The sequence below is a fragment of the Scophthalmus maximus genome, chromosome 13 (assembly GCF_022379125.1).
Source record: "Scophthalmus maximus strain ysfricsl-2021 chromosome 13, ASM2237912v1, whole genome shotgun sequence".
In the NCBI taxonomy this organism is placed as follows: Eukaryota; Metazoa; Chordata; class Actinopteri; order Pleuronectiformes; family Scophthalmidae; genus Scophthalmus; species Scophthalmus maximus.
In genome coordinates, this window is record NC_061527.1 from 7,889,392 (window position 1) to 7,910,926 (window position 21,535).

Consider the following 21,535-nt stretch of genomic DNA (forward strand, 5'->3'; position numbering starts at 1 on the left):
TGGAACCACTTAAACTTCTCTCATGAGCATTTCTTTTGCAGCGTGTCTGACCAAATAAAGGTCCTTCTGCTCTATTTCCTCTCCCAACCTGCTCTTCTTTTGTTGAAATACTGCAGGAGAACTTGGTGTCGTCTTAATCCCAAAGCCAAGTGATGTGACTTCCACCGTCCTCATCTCCCCGACAGTTTGTGGGATCGGAGTCTTCGGGCCTGCTCTCTCCCTGTCGATATGTGCGTGGACTTGGTTTCCAACAGTAAGTAGATTAAGGGACCAGTGATTGAGGGCAAATCAATTACTGTAGCTCAGTGGTCTGCGTTGGGGGACGAAGGGGAGGAGGGGCTGGTTACAATATCTCCACCACCCAGCCTCCTTTTTTCTCTTCTAACGGGAGCATCCTGAGCCAGCCATCACCAACTGAGACTCATTCCATTTTCTTCACCTCCTGACGATTTGTGTCTGTCGTGATCGGCGGTGACTTTAGAATCACGGTTGTCGTTCTGCTTTCAGTGACGTGTCGGTGTGTGGAGGCCTTTTATTTGAGGTTAATCCTCGTGTTGTACACACCAGGTAAATCCTGCGCCTCATCATTTCTTTGTGATCTGAAGTATCTGCGACTTTCCCTCCTGCACTTGTCTGACAGGCATCCACCACAAATGGGAACTTAATTGGAAAACGTGCAGGGACATTGGCCCCCAGTCTATTTCATCTCAGTGACATGTATAAGAACAACAGTATCTGTCTCCACACGTGTTTCCATCGCATCCCGCTGAAATGTACCATGTCTTTGCCAGGGAGTGTGTGTGTGTGTGCGCGCGCGCGTGTGTGTGTGTGTGTGTGTCCGTGCGCGCGTGCGTGTGTGTGTGTGTGAGAGATGCTGGGCGGCTCCTCTCCTCCCCTCCCCGCCTCCTCCTCCTCCCTGTCCTCCCTCCCGCCCGGCAGCGGACGGACTCCGTCATTTCTCCTTCCCGTCCCGCACTTGTTGGATGTGCACGTTTGAATTGCAGCGATTTCACGCTCTCCCAGGGTCGCTCTCCCTCTCCCAGGGTCGCTCTCCCTCTCCCGGTCTGTCGGTGTCTCCAGACGACCACTGACGGGTGCGAGGGTGAAGGCGATCCTACTGGTTTGGCGCGCGTAAAAGGCGCCTGGCCCGATGCGTTGCCGCCGTCCCCACCTGCATGTTTGCGCCTGTCGCCGCGCCTCGTCGGTGTCCCCCGGTGCTGGCGGTCCCCTCGGTCCTCCATCTGACCTCTAGTCGGCTGGTCCCACCGCGGGAGCGTCGGGTCTTCCCCGCGGCGTTGCGCGCTCCGGACTCCGGCTCATCCTTGGAGAAGTTCCGGCGCAGTCCCAGCGCTTCTCCTCCTCCTCCTCCTCCTCCTCCTCCTCCCGCTGCGATAAGAATGCTGCTGACTTTTCATGGTCAAACTCCACAGGATTAGCCCCGAGTTGGACAAACGGACCATGTAACCAGATCAGGTAGGCGATATGCGCACTGGTGGAAAGGGAGGAGATGGGGGGGGTGGGGGGCTTCCAGGATTCAAATGTCAGAGGTTGTAGATTTGTCTCTGGCTCGGACCTTTGGTCTCTCCGTTACAAAGAATGTCTCATTTCCCTGCACAGATATGTGACTCCAGCTATCCGTTCCATTTTTAATTCAACGTGAAATGTGCCTGTATGGCTGCCAGAGGAGGTGAGATGAGGGAGAGGCAGCTCAACTGGAGATGGGGTCTCTGGGTATTCCCCCCCCCCCCCCATTTCGCTGCTGCTGCTGTGATCTTGTGTCACACTGGTTCAAGTCCGGTCTGTGTGGCCTGCTGCTGGTATTTCAATTGGAAAAAAGACGGTTAAGGCAATGGAAGCGCAAGGATTGCGTGGGTCACCTGTATTTGAAATACATTTTGGACAGCGAGGAGAGGGCACGAGGTGCAGGGTCCTGGGTTCCTCTGGGATGAGCAGAGCGCTCACGCTGGAGAGGTCCACTTCCAAGTGGCCCACCACATTTTACACTGAACTCAGATTGTTCATCTCACACGTTAGAAAACTCAACTGATGTCACACGTTCATATGACTTGCAGTGCAACCCCTTCAGACTACAAGGTGACAGATTTTTAGCTGTATGACTACAGTAAATCCCAGGTTATACTGAGTCCCACTCTGCAATATTGATCTGTCACAACACCAGAAAAGGTCTTCTTGCATTTGTGTTGCTGTTTCAATGTTCCAGGTACTGTACTGCATAATGGCGACCTCCATTTCTGATGCATAACATGGATATTCTGCAGTCACTTAAAGGGAATTTTATGTATTTTTTCTAATTTGGGATTTCTATTTTTTTTTTTTAAAGAAATTGGTGTATGAGACATGACTTTGTTTAACATCTGTCTCATTTGCTTGCAATGACCGTGAGGAGTCGAAGCTGTATGAGGTAGTGTCAATGCATATTTCTTTTTTGTTGTCATCGTCTTGTCTCTGCGGTGAAGCTGGTGAGCAAAAATTCTGTCATAACCAGTGAGAATTGTTTTGAGAGTATAGCATTCCTCTGCAGGGCTTCACAATGAGACTTATAGGACGAAAATGGTTGTTAAGTTATCCCTTTGTGCGATCACTGTTTCTCCTCAAGGTCAAAAAATATGCTCACGTTGAACATATAAACCACAACAACAACTACAACAGAATCACCGCCAACCCAAATATTCCTCCACTATGTGCGGATCTCATCTCAAGTAGTGTGCGTGGAGTGGATTGATCTCACACACATTAACACCCGGCGGCAGGTTGCCGTGCTGCTCTGACCCATTTCTCACAGAGGAGGCTGTGACTAGGTAACTGTAGAGCAGCCTCGGTATATCCTCCTGTCTCCGTCACACACACACACACACACACACACACACACACACACACACACTTCTTAATTCCTCCACCTCCAGTGCCTATGATACAACAGGAAGTGGGCTGATTTCCCACTGGAGTCTGCAGTCAGGGCTGTCACGGCTAACACGGCAGCGGCAGACAAAATGTATTTAATACACACGGTTGTATAACGGTGTGCTGTGCCAACAGTTCAAAAAAAAAAAAGCTGAAGGAAAATCCAACTAGCCGCTCGCCACATTTGGCCTGTCAGTGCTGAGTTGTTGCCTCTCTGGCTGGGAAACTAAATATTTGATCATCCCCAAGTTAATTTAGGGAATGGTTAAGAGCTGAGCGGCCTTATTAACCCAGACAAATGCTCACGTCTCATTATCGCTGCTGGGAGAACCTGTTTCTATCATCGACGTCGGTGATGCAGAAAAAAAGTTGAAATTCTTTGGACGGATGGAACCTTTTAAAAAAATGTTCCGGTGTTACTGTCAGCAGCGATACACTCGTCTCTTATCAGTCTGAAAAAGTTATGACACTGCGATACTGCACTCTTTGCATTTTGCAGATGTATAAATACAGGAGAGATAGATTTTGATATCAGATAATGGACAAATACAATGGAAATTAAGAATGCTTAAAATGCAATATATTTAAAAAAGATCACATTGCTCACAAAATATCACCAAGTTAAAAACAATATAAATTATAAAAACAAATAGATATAAAGTGCCATAGTCAGCTGATAATAATAACAATAATATAGCTACAACATTTAATCGGTTAGTAATCGATTACTAAATGAATTGGCAACTATTTTGATAATTGATTAATTGGTTCTTATGAAAAAATTCAAAATTCTCAGATTTCATTTTCTTAAATGTGAATATTTTCTGGTTTCTTTGCTCCTCTGTGACAGTAAACCAAATATCTATGTTGTGTGGACGAGACAAAACATCATCTTGGGGGTTTGGGAAACACGATCGACATTTTTCGATTTTCCAGTTTATGCCATTTTATGGACCAAAGCACAAATCTATTCATCGAGAAAAATAATCGACAGATCAATCGATAATGAATAAACGTCTGTATTTTAAGTGTTATACTCCTCAGGAGTCATGGTCGGACAACCGATGACATGCATGTAAGAACCGCATCTTGGCGACCGAAGGCCGGTTGGTCAATAATAAGTCATCCAGTCGTGTTTTCTGAGACGTGTGAGCAACAATCTCACATCATGTCCAGACACAAGACTGGCCTGTGACGGCCGGGGGGCTCTTTGTAGTGACGCGACGCCAACTGTAATTAAAACGAAGCCTCTGCTGCCAATAGAGAGTTCCCCCTCTTTGAACCCGTTAGACTCGAGCCATACTCTGGGTCGTGTGGAATTCAAATGAGCCCCTTTTTGAATCAAAGTCAAGTCATCGCTGGCGCAGGAAAGGTCTGTGCGTCACAGACCTCGACTCCCTTGCTCTCGGGAGGCAGACCGCTGTACTCAGCCTACTTTTGGTTGTTAAAGTAATGTTTGGCTTCCTCTTGCTGACACTCCACTCCATGTATTTTCTGGGACAGCATGCATGGAATGGTGTTTTTAAGTTGCGGTGAAGTGTGTGTGTGTGTGTGTGTGTGTGTGTGTGTGTGTGTGTGTGTGTGTGTGTGTGCGCGCTCGTGTGTGTGTGTGTGTGTGCGCGTGTGTGTGTGTGTGTGTTTGTTGTGTTGGGGTTTGGGCTGGGTTGGTGTGGAGGGCCACAAACTGCCCAGGGAAGGGGAAAGTGTTTCAGTGTTTCAGGAGTGCCGTGTGAATTATTGAGAAGCCCTCAAGGTTTTTTTTCCCTGGCTGTAGGATCTGCATTTCTTGTTGTACAGTTGAGTTGAGTTGAGTGTACTAAGGGGAGACAAGCCGTGTCAAGACTGCTCTGCACCCTTATCGGGACAGGAAATGGAAATCTGGTGTCTGACTGCAGCTTCAGTGAACCACCATGACCAGGTTCACCATGACCGACCGGCTGAAACTGAGCTGGTGTCTGAGCAGCCTTATCAGCTGCTCTTAGCCATGGACGTATTTTTAAAAAAAAGCATAAGAAATCCATTCGTTCCCAACGGAAGCTGCTCATGCAGTCAATTCTCCCGCTCGTTTCCTCATGTCCACATGTCTTTCTCTGGCCGAGTCAGGCTGATACTAATTGAAGTGGAAATGGACAACTTTTTGACTCAAACTCGTCATTATGATGTTACAAGTGATTGCACAGTGTAATGGCGATGGGTCCCATACAAGCCCTGCTCTCACCATGTAAACATTAGGGAGCAGAGGCAGATCCCGACCAGGTGAAGGCTCAGTGACCAGGCGGGCGAACCACATGTTCGGATAACCTTTTCCACCAGTGAGGATGAGACCGAGATGAGACTTTGCTCGTGAAATGTAAAGCGTTCGATGAAATAAGGGGCGTTTACTTGAACCAGTTTGACTTAATTGTAGTTCCATATTTTTTCGAGCCAGTTTAACTTAATTGTAGTTCCATATTTTGTCGAGCCAAATGGCAAAATTCGATCTCAAAATGAATTAAAATCATCGGGGCTCTATATATACCCTAATGTTGTATTCCTCAAAAACTACTGAACCGCTGTCCATTATATTTTGTGGAGGGGTGGGGCACGACCCCATTAAAATTTGGAGCAGACAAATCAAAAAACATTTTTTTTACTCACTTTAACATGGCGAAGTACAGTAGGGCGTTTGCCTTGGTGGAGGCAAGCACATCATGATGTCATTTTTACCATATGATGATACGAATTATTGATCGATCCATACAAGCTGTAGACTGTGACTCTAATGGTATCGGTGGCAAAAGTTAATGCATAACTAAACTACAGTATATGATGCCATTTTCTGACTTCACCATAATGGCGTCATTCCCACCGTATGATCACAAATTATTTTCGATCTGTCAAATCTTTAGGTCGTGTCTGCAGTGTTAAAGGATGCAGCGATACCTCATGAAGAGATAACATAATTCTCTGACTTGCTTGTAACGTCTTCATGACGTCTCCCATCATATATCATATAATGCGGAATCATTTTCTGATCAATAGAACAGTCTCTTTAGTCCTATTAATTGCAGCGATATCTTGGAAAATGTGTTTTTTGCGCCAAATCTTTGTTGACCTTGACCTTTGACCAATCAGCTTCAGAAGACAATCATCTGGAGATACCCTCCTCCTGAGTATATACAGTATATGAGTGATGTGGTGAAAATCCATCCAACACGTTGTTGAGGTAGGATCTTACTGCTCAGTATGTAGCAACGAGCCATAACCTGCGCATCAATGAATGATGTTTTGTTGTTGTTCATCGTTTTATTGTTCTTTATTCTAGTATTATCAAGTACCTCCACCTTTGTCTAGCCCCATGAAACAGGATTGTCCAGGTGGCACAAAGTTTGACTCTTTGAACCTGCAACAAAGATCCAAGTTTGACGTCTCTGTTAATTGCGAATAAAAGCAGGTATCATTTGTTTTCAGTTCAAATATAGCCAGCTGGTGTGAGGACGTGTGGATGTGAGCGCTGCTCTGAAGTGCGGCCAGGCCGGGTTGAGGATGAGGCCACCGAGAGGAAGGCTTGTTGGCAGAGCCGGAGGCCTCTGGAACAGAAACGCTGTTATCTGCAAATGTAGCTCGACTGCTGCTGGCTGCTGTATCTGTGGTGACTCATCAAAAAAAAAAAACACGCGCACACATACGCACACACAAATTCACGCACGCACACACACACACACACACTTTTAAATACATTTCCAGACATAATCAGCCTGACAAACACATGCACCATGACACATTTAAAGTGACACAATTCTTTGGCTTTACATTCTCACACACGGTCAGATACACATCGTCAGACACAAACAGACAAATGTCATCTTGCGAATACTCACAAAGACACGCATGGACGTTGAGGATCACAAACACACACTATATACACACACACACACACACACACACACACACAAATAACACACACACTCTGCTGTACGATACTGTAAGCGACAGTGACATCTCCTCCACTTCCCTCACCAGCTCACTGACTTTGTTTTATTCAACATCATTTGAGATGTCGAACTCCTCCGTCACGCAAGCAGTGCTTGAATCTTATATCCAACACTTCTGATTCGTACCCTGAGTGAGCTGCAATAAAGTTAGGATCACATAGGTCACAGATAATATTCCTGTGACCTGAGATGAATATGGATTTAGTATGTGCTGAAATATATATTCACTGTGAATAAAACATGTTGCACAGCTGAGATTTGAATATAATCCTTCTGACGTCAACACTTTTACCTGGAAACTAGAAATATATTCCTTTACGCTATATATGATCATTTTCCTTCTCTCCATTTTGCCCTCTTCAGTTTTCAAATACATTATTCTTACTTCATTTGACCTAAAAATGTATGTATGAACGTAAATATGACACCTTTTGGAAATAAACTAAATTGTCACTTAAATTACATGCATTTCATAACAGATGGTATCTTTGCCTGCACCAGTTCACTTAAATGTGAGAATAATCCAAAAGGTTCATTTCATAGGGCAAGTTAATGCCTTGAGCCAGACATAATAAACTCAGGGTTTTTCATTCAAATGCAAGATAGTGACGACGTGCATACAGACTAATTTTTATAGGAATCAAATTTCTTCCATCCGCGTAAAAATGTATCTCTTTAATCTGCGTGTTTCCTTAAGCTCATCAGTCCCGTTTCTGTTCATGTAAGTCAAGGTTCTGATGTTCTCAAGATGTAATGGGCGGGCGAGGAGGTTGTGGGATATCTGCTGAGTCTGATCTCTCTTTTATCTGCTTATCTTACGCCAAAGATTTAAACCATTTTCCCAAAATGTGTCTCACATTCTTATGGCAGCTGAAAACAAAAAGCTGATTCCTCTCCAGTAGTCCTTGTTATTATCTGGAAGAAAAGTGTCGTACTTTTTGCAACGTTTTCCAAAGATGAAAAATGTTGTGGCTGCAGAAAGAAGAGATTTTGATGATGGACACATCTGCAAAACAAAAAAAACCTCTGAGTTTGTTGTGTTGTTGAGTGTGTTGTTGCAGCAACTTAGACTCAAATTTTGGAAACAGTTAGGTGAGAGGGACAACATAACTAATGCAAAGTGACGAGAGGAGAGCAGAATCCTTTGTCCTGGAAGCGTTTCCTCCCTTGCCGCTGCCAGGACGGCACAGTGGATTCAGTTACCGTTCCGTCAGCGGAAGGTCATAGGTACACTTGACCTTCAATGTGTTGAAATAGCCCCGACCGTCACTGTGGAACTCACACTCGCTCTTTTATTGTCTGGCTGGTGGTTTTTTAAGGCCAGTGTGTTTCTGATTTATCCGCTTTTACAGCCGAGGGAAAGGCTTGGTGGGGGACTTGAGGTTGGCAGGCACTGGACTGGTTGTGTGACGGCTCTGCGAACTCCACGGTGACGGGCCGATCGCGGCTGCCGTGATTCACATTTGAAGATCAACCTCGCAAAAGCTGGCTGACCTTTATGACAGTGAGTATAGTGTGAGAAGCATAAAAGCAGAACTAGGGTACAGTCTGTTTGGCCCCTGGAGAGAATGAGCTGTGGAAAAATCCCCTTCCAGTGCATTTAAACCATGTTGCACACAGTAGTAAAACGCATCAGTCCACAGGAAAAGGCAAGTGGGTTTGATGGTTTGATTCCTCTACTGGTTCATAGAGACGGCTAATAATTCATTTGAACCCTAACCTCTCCCTCTGCCGTTCTGCTCCCGAGCAAGGCATCCCTGCAGCCCTGCCCTTCTCCTGCTCGCCCTGCCATCCGTGGCTGCGCTCCCTCACTTAACTAACTGTCACAGGTAAAACGTCCGTGTGAATGTATGCTAATGTAATATTCCTGGTGCATTACTCCGTCAGAGATAGACGCTGGACCATTTCATTTCCTTTTATGAGCCTGCCGTTGCTGACCAGCAGAATGGAGGTACAGTCATCACCGCTTCCTCTGTACTGGGTGCGCCTTCGGTGATGTTGCCCCGCTGCCAAGTGTGAAAGAGAAGCTGGCATATCGCAGGACAGCAGGGGGAGGAGCCGAGCAGCCATAATGAAACCTCTGCAACCCCTCGTAAAGCAGGCGGACGCCGCGCGCGCCTGACGTCGGCCCCCGTCTCCCGCCGAAGTTCGTCACTGTGCGTCCGTCTGAACGGGACATAAATTAGCCAGAGAATCAATTCAATCTTCCAGTTCGAAGTGCGAGTGAGTCGGTGTGTCTCCGCTCTGTGGTCCGGTTGTTCCTGTTCACTGGGTGGACGTTTACTTCCTGTTCCCAAGCTCAGAGCCAGCATTGATGCTGGGAGGTTTATTCACCCGTGCTCCGTAAGTGAGGATGAACAGGATGGCAGAGATTGTCGCCGTAAAAATCCCTGTACACTCTTAGGCTGCTCCACAGCTTCAGGGCTCCGCTGCTGCAGCTACAGGAACTTCAGCAGGACCGCAACTTTTGTTGAGATAATAGTAGGCTGCATTTTTTTTTTGTGCAGCACGTGAACTTTGATAGTTGCGTTAGAGTCTCGGTCAGTTGTTGCAACAGGCTCCTCATCAGATCTCATCATCACTGTTATAAAAGTTTTGTGTCATGTTCGACCAAATCTGTTTGCTCCCTGCAGCCCGTCGTGGTTTTTAATGGACGACACCGGCAACGCTTTGTCTGATGTGATCCGAGCTGACGGATTTTGAGAAAAGGTCTAATTCGTAGGTCCTTCTCCGTCCTTTAGACAGTTTTATTTCCTCGAGTGAATCATGTGTTCAAAAAAGTGTTTAAAACAAAAGAATTTATTTTGTAGTCGAGGCTGGGAGAGTAACTGGAGTGATTGTGATTTTAGGCGTTGTATTAGTCACAATTGCTCTTCAGTTGTCGTGTCATCAGCAGTAGCGGACACTAGTACACGTGACTGTGATAGCAGTAAAGTTGTTGTAGGACCATAGAGAGCAGAAATCAGGCCCGTCGCCATCTCACTGGCCTGGATATCTGGTGATAGTCGTTTCTTTGGGAGACGGAGGAAATTAAATTTGACATGTGTATGCAAATTACAGATGGACTGTGAGTACTGAATCTTTCACTTTCCACGCGAGTAGAAGGTATTCACCGCATCTCGAGTCACAGCGAGTGAGTAGAAAGGGCTGAATCAGGAGCTGGCAGGCTGGAGCACAGTGGCCCGGAGAGCTGCATCACAGCATAATGTACACCAGTTATAAATCTGCCAGCTGTATATACGGCAACAGAGCATGGTGCAGATTGGACGGAGACGAAGTCAAACTGTGCTCCAACTCTCCGTCGTCCCGTCTCCCTCCATCTTCACGGGGACCAAGCTGTTTTACTGCGTGTATTGATCATGTGCGTTTATAGGGCCAAGAGGATCCTCCATGGGAGGGGCTCTTCACCTTCCTTTGCCCCAAATGACCTCGAGCAAAATCAAGTAATTGAACTAAAATGTTCAGTGTCATCAATCTCTGCCCACTGGGCTGTAACTGCTGCGACAGCTCAAGAGGGAAGATGGGAAAACGGTTGGTTGAGCTCCCGCGGCTCCCTCAGTGCAGGAACAGGGTTTTCAAGGTCACGTGTGAGTGTTCGTGTCCAGGAAGTTATCACACTGAGACATATTCTGTCATAAACATGCAGCTGTAAAATGGTGACAACCGGTTTGTCACTCTGTTATTCCTGTGGCATAAGATTAAAAAAAAAGGCGAGATTTCTTTATTGCACATGACAGTGTGTGATCTCATCCTTTCCATATGTGTGGGGCCTTCACAGGATGTTTCTAAAAGTACCTTGAATCAAGCATTTTAGAAAGATTTCTGTGTTAAGAAAAGTTACTCTTAACCACATAAGTCATACTAGCGCACAATATGTATATGCATTTGTTAAGTGAAATCCATAAAGAAATAAGGGCAGACATGAGGCACAAAGGGAACAAATAAAACCCACGAAATGGTCAATTTGAGTCCAAACACTGTAAAAAGGAACCCTAAGATTATGGTGATATTAAGGTGTTGAATCGCAATTTTTCCTTGTGGATAAAATGAACCAATCTCATGGAACCGTTTTCTGAAGCGCAGTCTTTGAAAAGTGCCCATCAAAAGAGAGAGAGATTAAGGGCCCTCACTATCAGTTTATACCGTTTTCAGTTGGGAAATGTCAAAAAAAAAAAAATGAACTTACTAATATCGAAGTAGTAAAAAATGAACAGTATGAGCACAAGTATGCCCACGTATCATGTTACACCTACAACACACGATGCTATAAGTTATTAAAGGGCACCTAAGCTAAATTTTGGAATTGTTAATACTTGCACATGCACTGTTTATGGAGAATTACATCAGTATTAAATGTCTTCATTAAAGCAAACACTCAAAACAGTAAATGCCATTTCTGGGATTCCAAACCAGAGTTATGAGTTTTCTTATTTGGTGACTTTAAAAACTGTGCCCTTTTGATGACATCGTACCTCAGATTTAAATGTCTACCGTCATGAGGTTAGACACCGATATTCATAACCCTGTTAGGATGCTTCTCAATAACCCTGGTTCCCTCCTGACTTTTCCTCCAGTGCCATCATCAGGTTATAATCCAGATTAATCTGACACTTTGAGTCATGAGCACATCCAGGGATATTCCCATCGGCCTCAGCTGTTCCTTGTGTGTAGTTCTAATTAGCAAGTGTCCGAGTTAAGACACCAAGCTTTGTTGCATCTCTCTTTCTCTCTCTCTCTCTCTCGCTCAAGCGTTTCCTTTCATCTAGTCTCTTCTTTTTCACAGAGCCACCAGCATGACTGTAGACTTTTCGTGGTGTTTTATAACCCTTTTAAGCAAGACCTGTGTTCAGTGAAACACACAACATCAGTGCTAATGAGTGAAAGTCGAGTGCCGAGGGACTATATTTTCCCAGGGTTTACAGTTGGAGCTGCACTGCAGCCACCGAACACGAGTGAGCCTAGGACCGTCTGCTGTCGTCGCCTCAAAACATGAACTAAAAGCAAATCATCCAAACAGTTAATCCTTTGATTTCATTCTGAGCCGCCACTCAAAGTTTCCCAGTTCAGTTTTAACAGATTATGTTCCTGTTTTGACACTTTACCCATGATTTATACTTTTATGGTGAATAATCTTTATGAAATAGAAATACCAACAATTTTTCTAAAGCGACCCCCTGAATTCACTTCACACCCACGCGTTGCAAAAAAGAAAGACACATTCACACGCAAACACACATAGACGCCCACGCCGGGCCGCAACAGAGACGATGGAGAGAGGAACGAGATAGAGGAAAGCCTCTAACAGGATTAGACAAATTACATTTTAACTGTGACCATGAATCCCATTTGGATGCAAGACTTGTGTTCTTTCCACTTACGACAGCAGCCACAGAGTTTGATCGGAAAATGGTGGTTTTACAAAAAAAGATATGATGAAATTATGCATGAATTTGCATGAAACCTTGAGGGTTGGATATTGAGAACCAGCTCTGATACTTTTGGTATTTTCTGATTCTTCTTATTGATCTCCGATCATAAAGTTCAGACGTGCATACTGTGCTTTCATCTTCATGAGCTAACTAAAGTTGAACAAACACAAAATGATTTGGCAGAATTGGAATCCGATTTCTATAAACTTTTCCCAGACCAAGCAAAAATATATATTTTAAAGATGCAGTCTCGCTTTGCAATGTCACAAGCAGACTTCTGCAACATTCAAAACGGGCTAACAGGACATAAATGAAACTTATTATTATTATTACTATTATTATTATAATACAGTACAGTACAATAGAATTAAGCGGTATATATTTTGGAACTACATGAAGAAAAATATTTCATAAAGATTTTATAAGCCTTCACTTGACATTATAAAACTGTACAATCCTCAGATTGTGTCACAGTAATTTTTCACCACACAAAGGCAGTTTTGACGTTGCAAACATTTGTCTGATACAGACAGGACATAGTGTTTAGATCAAACCTATGGCCTTTATGTTCCTGGAGACTGAGAATAGAACGTGCTGTAGTGTGTGTGCGTGGGTGTGCGTGGGTGTGCGTGCGTGCGTGTTCGTGTGCGTGCGTGCGTGCGTGTTCGTGTGCGTGCGTGCGTGCGTGTTCGTGTGCGTGCGTGCGTGCGTGCGTGCGTGTTCGTGTGCGTGCGTGTGTGTGTGTGTGTGTGGAGGCCCAGAGACTGACACGACCCGACTGCTGGCCTGAGCAATTTAAGATCCAAGGAATCAATCTTGTAAAAATCTTCCGGGGCAGTCAAGGTCCTTCAGATGCTACCGAAGACTGATGGCCGCGACTCCAGAGGGAACACTCCATCATAGAGAGAGAGGGAGCGAGAGAGAGGGAAAGAGGGAGAAAGACGGGGGTATTCTCATTACTCTGATTTGCCAAAAAGAGCATCTGGGGAACCTTCAGTTTCAAAACATGAGGGAATTTTATTCCGCAGACAAAATAGCTTACAGGACGGAGACAAGAGGGAAGCAATAATGTAAGTGGGCACATTTAAGAGCCGACTAACTGATTAAAAAAAAGGCTGATGAAACTCCCAAAATACTGAAGGCTGGAGATTGCAGGTGTGAAAGCTTTTAACTTTGAATACAGTCTGGTGGTGACCAGTGACGTGTATCATACCACGGGATAATCTAACCTAATGGAGCGTAACAGAATGAACTACACAGTCAGTTACTGTATGATAGTTTCACTACATTTATTTGAATTGCTGAACAAATATTTGGTTGTATGCAGTGATTCAACAATTAATGAGCCCTACATATACTCGGCTGTATCAAAATGTGATATAACAAGCCATCAGCACAGTGTGCAATTTAAGATATTTGAGCTGTAATGGGGGGTGAAAATATATTTTCTGCTTCAAGCTGAAATATTGCAGACACATGCTTTTTGGGAAGAAAAAAAAAATCCAAAACAAATCTGTTGCACAAAGTAATGCAGCGACTCTTCGTAATTGTTGGGCCACGATTAACCCGAGATGCACGTATTATTCATATAACGTCATGTTTTCCACGTTGATGGAGATGGAGATGCTGTTGCTCTTGTTGATTGTTCAGTGGGTTTCTGACAGCGGCGAGGTGAAGTGTGTGAAGTGTTTCAACAAGCCTAAATCTCACTTTAAATCTGATGACCTGAGCCGCTGTCTTTCTAAATACATTATGGATGTACAGTACTGTAAGGCTGCTGCGACAATATGAGTTCTGCTGCCTTAAATGTTCCAGAATGAATCAAACTTTATATATATATATATATATATATATATATATATATATATATATATATATATATATTATACTGCAGTATTAACACTTATTTCTTCAGCTAGATATTTGTGGTGAGTGTTGAGGTCCACTGGTTAGTCACTAAATTAAACTATGGTGTTGTCTTTGCACTGACTGCTGCTGTCAGCTGTGCTGCTATTGGTTGTTTTATTAGGATTTCCTGATCTATATGGTAATTCTTCAGTGTGTGTGTGTGTGTGTGTGTGTGTGTGTTTGTGTACGTGCCTGTGTGCATGCGTCCTATCAGTATACAGGGCTCTTCAGCCAGTATTGGGGATTGTGGGCTGTAATCTCGACCCAGTGGTGACTGATGCAGCTTTCTCTGCTCAGCATGTGTGTGTGTGTGTGTGTGTGTGTGTGTGTGTGTATGCATAATATTTCATTGTCTCTACAGTTTGTCAAATGAAGTAAACTTAAATTAATCGAAACAACAAGTTTGTCTCAAAGTGCTTGCATAGCGACGTGTGTGTGTGTGTGTGTGTGTGTGTGTGTGTGTGTGTGTGTGTGTGTGTGTGTGTGTGTGTGTAAGTGATTGTGAGTGTGCGTGTGCGTGTCTCAGTAAAGGATGACGTGATGACAGCGCTGACTCCATTTCCATTTTTCCTCCTTGCTGTACAAGTCACGGCGCTGGCATTAATTATGAAAAATATTGTGGTGTACTCAGTCTGAGATTGCGCGCACTGCACTGAGTTATGATGAACGGTGTTAAGAGGAACCTGTCAGCTTGCCTCCCCGTTTGGTCTCCGCAAATAATTGAAGGCTAGTGTACTTTGTGACAGGAACATGGTTTATGCGCCCGGTGCCAGTGTAGCGGTGCAGTTCGCAGCCCGTGGAAGCGGCAGCAGCAGCACCGCCTCCTTCTCTGCTCCTCAGTGAGAGTCGGACAGCACCTCCAGCTCCTTACAATCACATCAGAGTAAATACAATCAAAATTTAAGATTACATATTACCAGTTTCAAGGGAGCCTCTCTGCTGTCTCAAAAGAGAAACACACATTTGTATTTCTATTTTTCAAATAAAGATGTTGGGGGGAACAGACGGCTTCTGTCACTCTAGTCGAAATTTCTTGTTGCTATTAGTTCTCTTCATACATATTTTTCCTATCACCCTCTAACCTGGCTTGTCTAACTGATGCACGATGAGCCTCTGAGGAGTTGAATATGCAGACATCCGCACCTCACTCATTGTTCAAGGACAGGACAAGACGCCGGGACGCGTCTCAAAGTGGAGATATGTAGCCCAGTATTAGCATTAGGTGATTTGTGACCCAACCCCACACATAATCTTTACAACAGGGAGAGCTGCAACATCATGGAATTGTGGGGTTTTTTGTAGCACAAACACTCACTGTATATATTTTATTATCAGAAAAAAATTCCTGACGAGCCGAAGGGGTAAATTATTTTCGTGACGTTCATGTCTGTGTCGTGACACCAACAGGGCTTTGTCTACGTCAGCCAGAGAACTCTACGTGTCCTTTAAAGCACGATGAAGCTTGAGAAACTTCACAGAATGATCGTGGTGAATCAATGGGCCATCGTGTCCAGCTCTCTTAAAGGATTTGCTTTAGTACAGAGGCATATTGGAAAAAAAGCTGCTCCAGGAAGAGCTGTGCTACGTCTCATAAAATGCCTCAAGTGATGTCATGTAAGTCATTGGATGGGGCTACCACGTCTGATGACAAAGCAATTCTGAGGGTGTGGAAAGTTAGAAAGAAGTCTCCTTATCAGACCCCAGGAGCTCGCTCCTTATGGGTTATAGTGGCCCAAGGGCTACATAGGCCACTATGTGCATAGCACAACAACATTCTTGATTTTTCGTCAGCCGAGTTGCACTGTGGATTATGTGCGCACCGGATTAAGGATCTCATTAGTCTGATCTCTAATTAGTCGGATTTTGCACAGTAATGGACTGACAGACACCATCAATCACACCACATGTACAGACATCATGCAGGAGGACTCATAAGTCACAGGCCGAGAAATTACCTTTGTGCGCTATAATGCAGAAAGTGTGTGTGTGTGTGTGTGTGTGTGTGTGTGTGTGTGTGTGTGTGTGTGTGTGTTTGTGTGTGTGTGTGTGTGTGTGTGTGTGTGTCCACCTCCATCCACATCTGTTCCCATAGTGCTACAATTCCTTTACCCATTCCTCTTCTTGTGTTCTTGTGGTTTCCTACTTCCTTCATTCATACATACACTCCCAACACCTTCCATAGTTTCTTTTCTCTATCTGCAAAAAAAATAAAATTAATTTGGCCTCCAACTCAATCATCAATTTGACATGTTTTTATCAGACGGAATAGATGTCATTTCTCCTGGACAAGCCTCAGCCTGCAGATTAATCCCCAGACCAACTGAGCCCCTCGATCGCTGCTAAATCACTTTTACTGCTGCTCTTCCCACAATGTTGCATGTGCATGCTTGTGTGTGTTTGTGTGGATAAGACAGACAAAGAAAGAGATACTTAAACAATATGCATATTTGAGAATTTCAAGACTGATGTTTTCAATCTAAATGATTCTGTTTGTTTCCTGTCTGCCTGGACAGTTTTCCATGTTCTGTTTCATTCTTTGGAGTGGAACTGAAAAGTTTCCAATGTATTGATACCATGTCTGAGTAGAAAAATGATAAAAGTGCCTCCAATGAAATGAAAATGTGTGTATTTACAGCAGGTGGATACTGTAGCCCCCTTCAAGGTTGAATACAATTCACCTGCCTGCCAGTAAATATGTGCACAAAGATTGAATTGTTGTTACTTTGTTGTGGTATTAAATTAAATTGTTTGTGATATTTGCAAGAGAACAAAACAATGAGTGACGGTATTGCATTACACTGAACTACATTTTTCTGTTCTCTCTGTGCCACCTTATGGAGAAAATATTGAAAGATTCTTTAGTCAACAGTTCCACTTCTTATTTCCTCACAATCCCTGCGTCTTTCCCCCTCTCCTTGCTCTCTCCAGAGATGTTCAAACAGTGTGGCTATCCCACGGTGTGACCTCTTATCTTTGACCTGTGACTTGACCTCTCTTCTGCTTTGCAACCTTGGAACACTCTTCTGATGTAAGTCTTGTCTATCTGCTCTCTGTGCACTCTCATCTGTCTAATCTATATCTAATCTACTTCAGTCTAGTCTTCCCCTAATCTATCTACAGACAGGTGACAAATGAAACAAAATGAACTGTCTGTTTAACATGTTGATCCAAAATCTTACATCATTTCATTCTCATCAACCCCTCGTGCGTATAGAGGCAACTACATATGTGATTTCCCCACTTATAAATTGACATTTTTCCTTCAAATTGTCACCTGTAGATAGATGATTGATATGTTTGTGTGTATCAGTCATTTTTATTTTACTACCTGTTATTTCTCTGCTTTCAGGTGTTAAGCAACTTTGCTGAACGTGAGTATAACAACAAGGTTTTGTTCCTGTTGTGTCAATTCAAAATTTGCATTGGCAAAATTTGCTCAACCCTCAGTCATTGGTTTAAAGTGTTGAAGAAACTTATTTGGCTCTTAACATGTTTGAGATTCCGGTGTATTTAAAAATAGTTAGATGCTAGGTGCTTCAAAATTAAGTTGCCTATATATTTTTATACTCAGACACACAAGATAAACATAATGTGGTCATTTCAGCTGCAAAAAATACAGTTGCCTTTTAATGAGCAAGGCACTAAAAGACACAAATAATAAGAAAAAAAAAACATAATAAAAAGGAAATAAAAATATTGAAAAAAATGTTTAGGCTTCTTTAATGATGGTCCTTAATGTCTGTGGGTAGAAAAGTCAGTGTTTCCCAAACTAACTAATGTACTGCATGTTCTCAATTTTCTTCACATAATTATAGAATGACCTTTGGAGTTCGCTCTATTACCATACTTGTATCGGAAATATATTCCAGCAGATTGCATCTCTGTTTACTGTAATACTGACATTTGCGTGATTTAATTAAACTTCAACTCTTCTGCGGAGCCTGTTGTTGATGACGTGACCTCTTGTGTCTGTGACAGAGTTTGATGGAGAGCTGGTCGGATGACAGCTGGAACTGTTGTCATAACCGGAGGAATACTGGCCACAGTGATACTTCTGTGTATCATAGCTGTGCTCTGTTACTGTAGACTCCAGGTATGTGTGTACGTATGTATGTACTAACTCCAAACATCTTTACACACAGTACTATTTTCTATATGAATTATTTGTCACCTTGTATAATCATGCTGACAAAACTAATACAAAATGCTGTACAAATTTGTACTTTCAAGTTCGCAGAGTTCAAACTTTGATATGTTAGCTTAACCATAGTAAAGACAGTACCTCAATAATTCAAAAAAACTTCAGTCTTGTCATGATGTGAAGCCTTTTATCCTTCCAACATTAAAACATTTGCTCATTGCTCTTTGAATTTAGCATTGCTTTAGAGATGTTGTAGAAATTGGTGCCAGAATCTAAAAAAGACAGATTCCAATTGGTTAATGTTAACTTTTGAAAAGAAATACTGTATGAACTCAGATTGTAGACCCGTGCAACAAAGTACAGCTGGCTTATGTTATGAGAAATTGTTGAGTTGAAAACTTTAGTTTGACCAGGCTAGGGTGATTCTCTCTCTCTGTAGTACTACTGCTGTAAGAAGAATGGGTCTGACAGCGGCTCCATCTCTCAGCAACACTTTGCCTGCAATGCCTGCAGCGTCACCGGCCTGGACGGGTCACTTGTCACCCCACTGTCCCTGTCACCAGCAGAGCCGGCGCGATCCTCCGACCCCACCAAAGCCGGAGGAGGGCGACGCAGCTTCTGCCCCAGTTGCTCGCCCTACGACTCGCCCTTCTACATTCGCTCCAGTGATGAGATGCGCAATGGCGGCGAGCGCATCACCTACATGCCCACACACTATGAGAACCAGGCGCTGGCGATGCCGTTGCCCGCCGTCCGAGGCTCCCTGTTGAGGGAGACTCAGCGAGGGAGGCCTCCCGATTTTTACACCAATACCCGAGCCATTAGCACTGAGGTGTGACCGGACCAAAACCCCATTACACCACCCATCTACACACACACACACACACACAGACATTCTTGTCTGCACTTACACACACCAGCACCACAACTAACAAGATCACAAAAGGGATTTTGACACCTCCAGCAGCGAGCAGTGAGGATCTGCTGGATAAAGGAAACATTATCACATTGAATTTGTTTTTTTTGGGGGGGTTTAAGTGAGGATTGTCGAAACCTACTGCTGAAGACTAAAGTGTGTGACAAGCAATGATGACTTTCAAATCTAGCTCTTCACTTTATACCCTTACATTTTAAATGTTCATGTCCATAAAGACAGTAATTATATAATTGATAAAACTGTAGCGGTAAAATGTCATGTAAGAAAATGTCCCTTTATGCTACTGTATCTTTACTGACTGAGGGCTAATTTCTTTACTGACTGAGAGATATAAAATGGGTTTCTCTTGCTGCATATCTTCTCAATGACTGCCAAAAGGACAAACAATACTGTGTCATGAAGTATGTAGCAACTGTGAAGCAACCTTGTCATGATAGGCCTAATGGAGACTGAAATACATTTGAAAAAGTTACAAGGGCAAAAATAATGAAAGGTCTGCATCCCCTTTGCAGCTTTCTGGATGTCTGGAAGCATGTTAGAGTTACAGGAAAGGTAGAAGAGTGCAGATGACTGGAGCTTTGTCTATGCAAGCTGTCCGGCAGCTCTTCATCTCCAGTACTCTCCTTTCGGCAGTTTTCATCTCGTCAACTTCATTGAAGGAATATCATGTGCAGTGAGATATTACCATGGTGTCCTCATACTGTAGGTAGACCTATAAGCATTAAAAACTGGATCTTGGATAGAGCAATTCTGCGCCTCTTGGGTTTGCCAGATGTAGTGCTGAACCACCACTTTCTGCCCTGACCTGTGAATAATCAAGGATGCCGGAGGCCTTGAACGCAACATTGGTAAGCCTGAAAAGAACTGACTGAATTTCTCTTTACTGACAGTGATACAAATAGTTTGAAATGTAAATATAAAAGTGAAAAAGCGACTAAGGCATCTTTTGATCCCACTATCTTCTTGACGGTGAGAGATGCACCCTGGGATCTGAACATGACGTATTTCGAATGAGGGAGTGTGATTTACTAGTTTGTGCTATTTTGTCTACACTCCTGCTATACTCCTGTACTACTCTGATGTTGAATATTTGAAATGCAATTAATCATGTTGTTTCTTTTCATGATTTTTTTCCCCCCACATTGTGAGAAAGTCGGAGTATACAATTTACGTGATTGAAAACTGTTTCACAGTGCTTATCTTCTCCATGACACCTTCCCGAAATTACTTCCCATTCAAGATTATATTTCCTGTGGTATTTGTCTTTGTATTTTTGTGTGCAACAGGACTCAGTGAGGCTGTCTAAAGGAAACCTCACTGACTTGCATGGTGTGATAATGTTGGATAAGTTTGCAAGATTTTTTGTTCAGGCCTAGTGTTATCATTCAAGCATTCAACAAAAATGCACTTCCCAACCTCATTTCATCAGTGCATATAACATAATTAAAATCCGTTGGTTTCTTTCTGAATTCATTTTTTCATCAAGGTTGAATAGAGGTCAGCTGCACTGCTGTTATACTGTACATCTTGAAACTACCCAAGACCATTTTATCCCAGACGAGTGGGCTTTTCTCTGGATCGAATAAAAAGGTCGGACAAATGTACGGAGGACAGGCAAACCGAAAGTTCATCGTAAAAGCGCAACATGTTTGCTTTTAGGGAAACGGGTGGAATCTATTCAGACACATCTGGGCTAGGATCTCTGAAGATGATTCAGGAGAGTACTGTAAAACCAGTGTTTCTCCATTTTGTTATCCACTTCTACAGATAAGGATGAATTGTCATTATCCATTTATTTAGCCACTGTATTAACTATCTATTTTACTACTTACTTAACTAGCTATCTTGAACATAGACAAAAAAATAATGATTTTTAGAAATGTTGTCAAAACAGAAATCTAACCCAATAAATACAGAAACAGTAATATATGACATTGTTGACTTTTGACAATTAAAGATTTGTAACTGCTCGAAATTGCTTTTGTGTGATTACTGACAAGACTGAGCACGCACACAGACACACACACACACACACACACACACACACACAGTGTTATACATGTTCAATTGGAAATACTTTTTCACATTAAATTCACCCGAGTTCAATCAAGAAGTCAAAGTGAAAAGGAGAAGCTTATGTTTTCTGTAATGTTTTAGTCTTCCTATAGCTAATTATCCTCATGAGGCAAATACCCGGATGCTGAAATTAATTAAAAAACAAAGC

At 43.2% G+C, this 21,535-nt stretch overlaps 1 protein-coding gene across 4 annotated transcripts; it reads left to right on the forward strand.

Moving 5' to 3' along the window:
- Window positions 1-21,277, forward strand: fam163ab (family with sequence similarity 163 member Ab). 4 transcript variants are annotated; one of them, XM_035648595.2, is made up of 5 exons: window positions 891-1,473; window positions 17,162-17,261; window positions 17,583-17,604; window positions 18,212-18,326; window positions 18,814-21,277. In XM_035648595.2, the coding sequence occupies exons 4-5, from the start codon at window positions 18,234-18,236 to the stop codon at window positions 19,210-19,212; spliced, it is 492 nt and encodes a 163-aa protein (XP_035504488.1). In that variant the 5' UTR covers window positions 891-1,473; window positions 17,162-17,261; window positions 17,583-17,604; window positions 18,212-18,233; the 3' UTR covers window positions 19,213-21,277. The 4 variants fall into 4 exon arrangements, with proteins under 4 accessions (XP_035504492.1, XP_035504491.1, XP_035504488.1 ...); XM_035648599.2 differs by lacking the exons at window positions 891-1,473; window positions 17,162-17,261 and adding an exon at window positions 1-253; XM_035648598.2 differs by lacking the exon at window positions 17,162-17,261 and having other exon boundaries at window positions 890-1,473.
- Window positions 21,278-21,535: the final 258 nt, after the last annotated feature.

Bases quoted from the DNA above. Each gene is read 5' to 3' on its own strand.
- fam163ab (XM_035648599.2), top strand. From the start codon at position 18,234: ATGACAGCTGGAACTGTTGTCATAACCGGAGGAATACTGGCCACAGTG. The intron at 18,327-18,813 runs GTATGTGTGTAC...CTCTCTCTGTAG, and splicing joins TCTGTTACTGTAGACTCCAG to TACTACTGCTGTAAGAAGAA.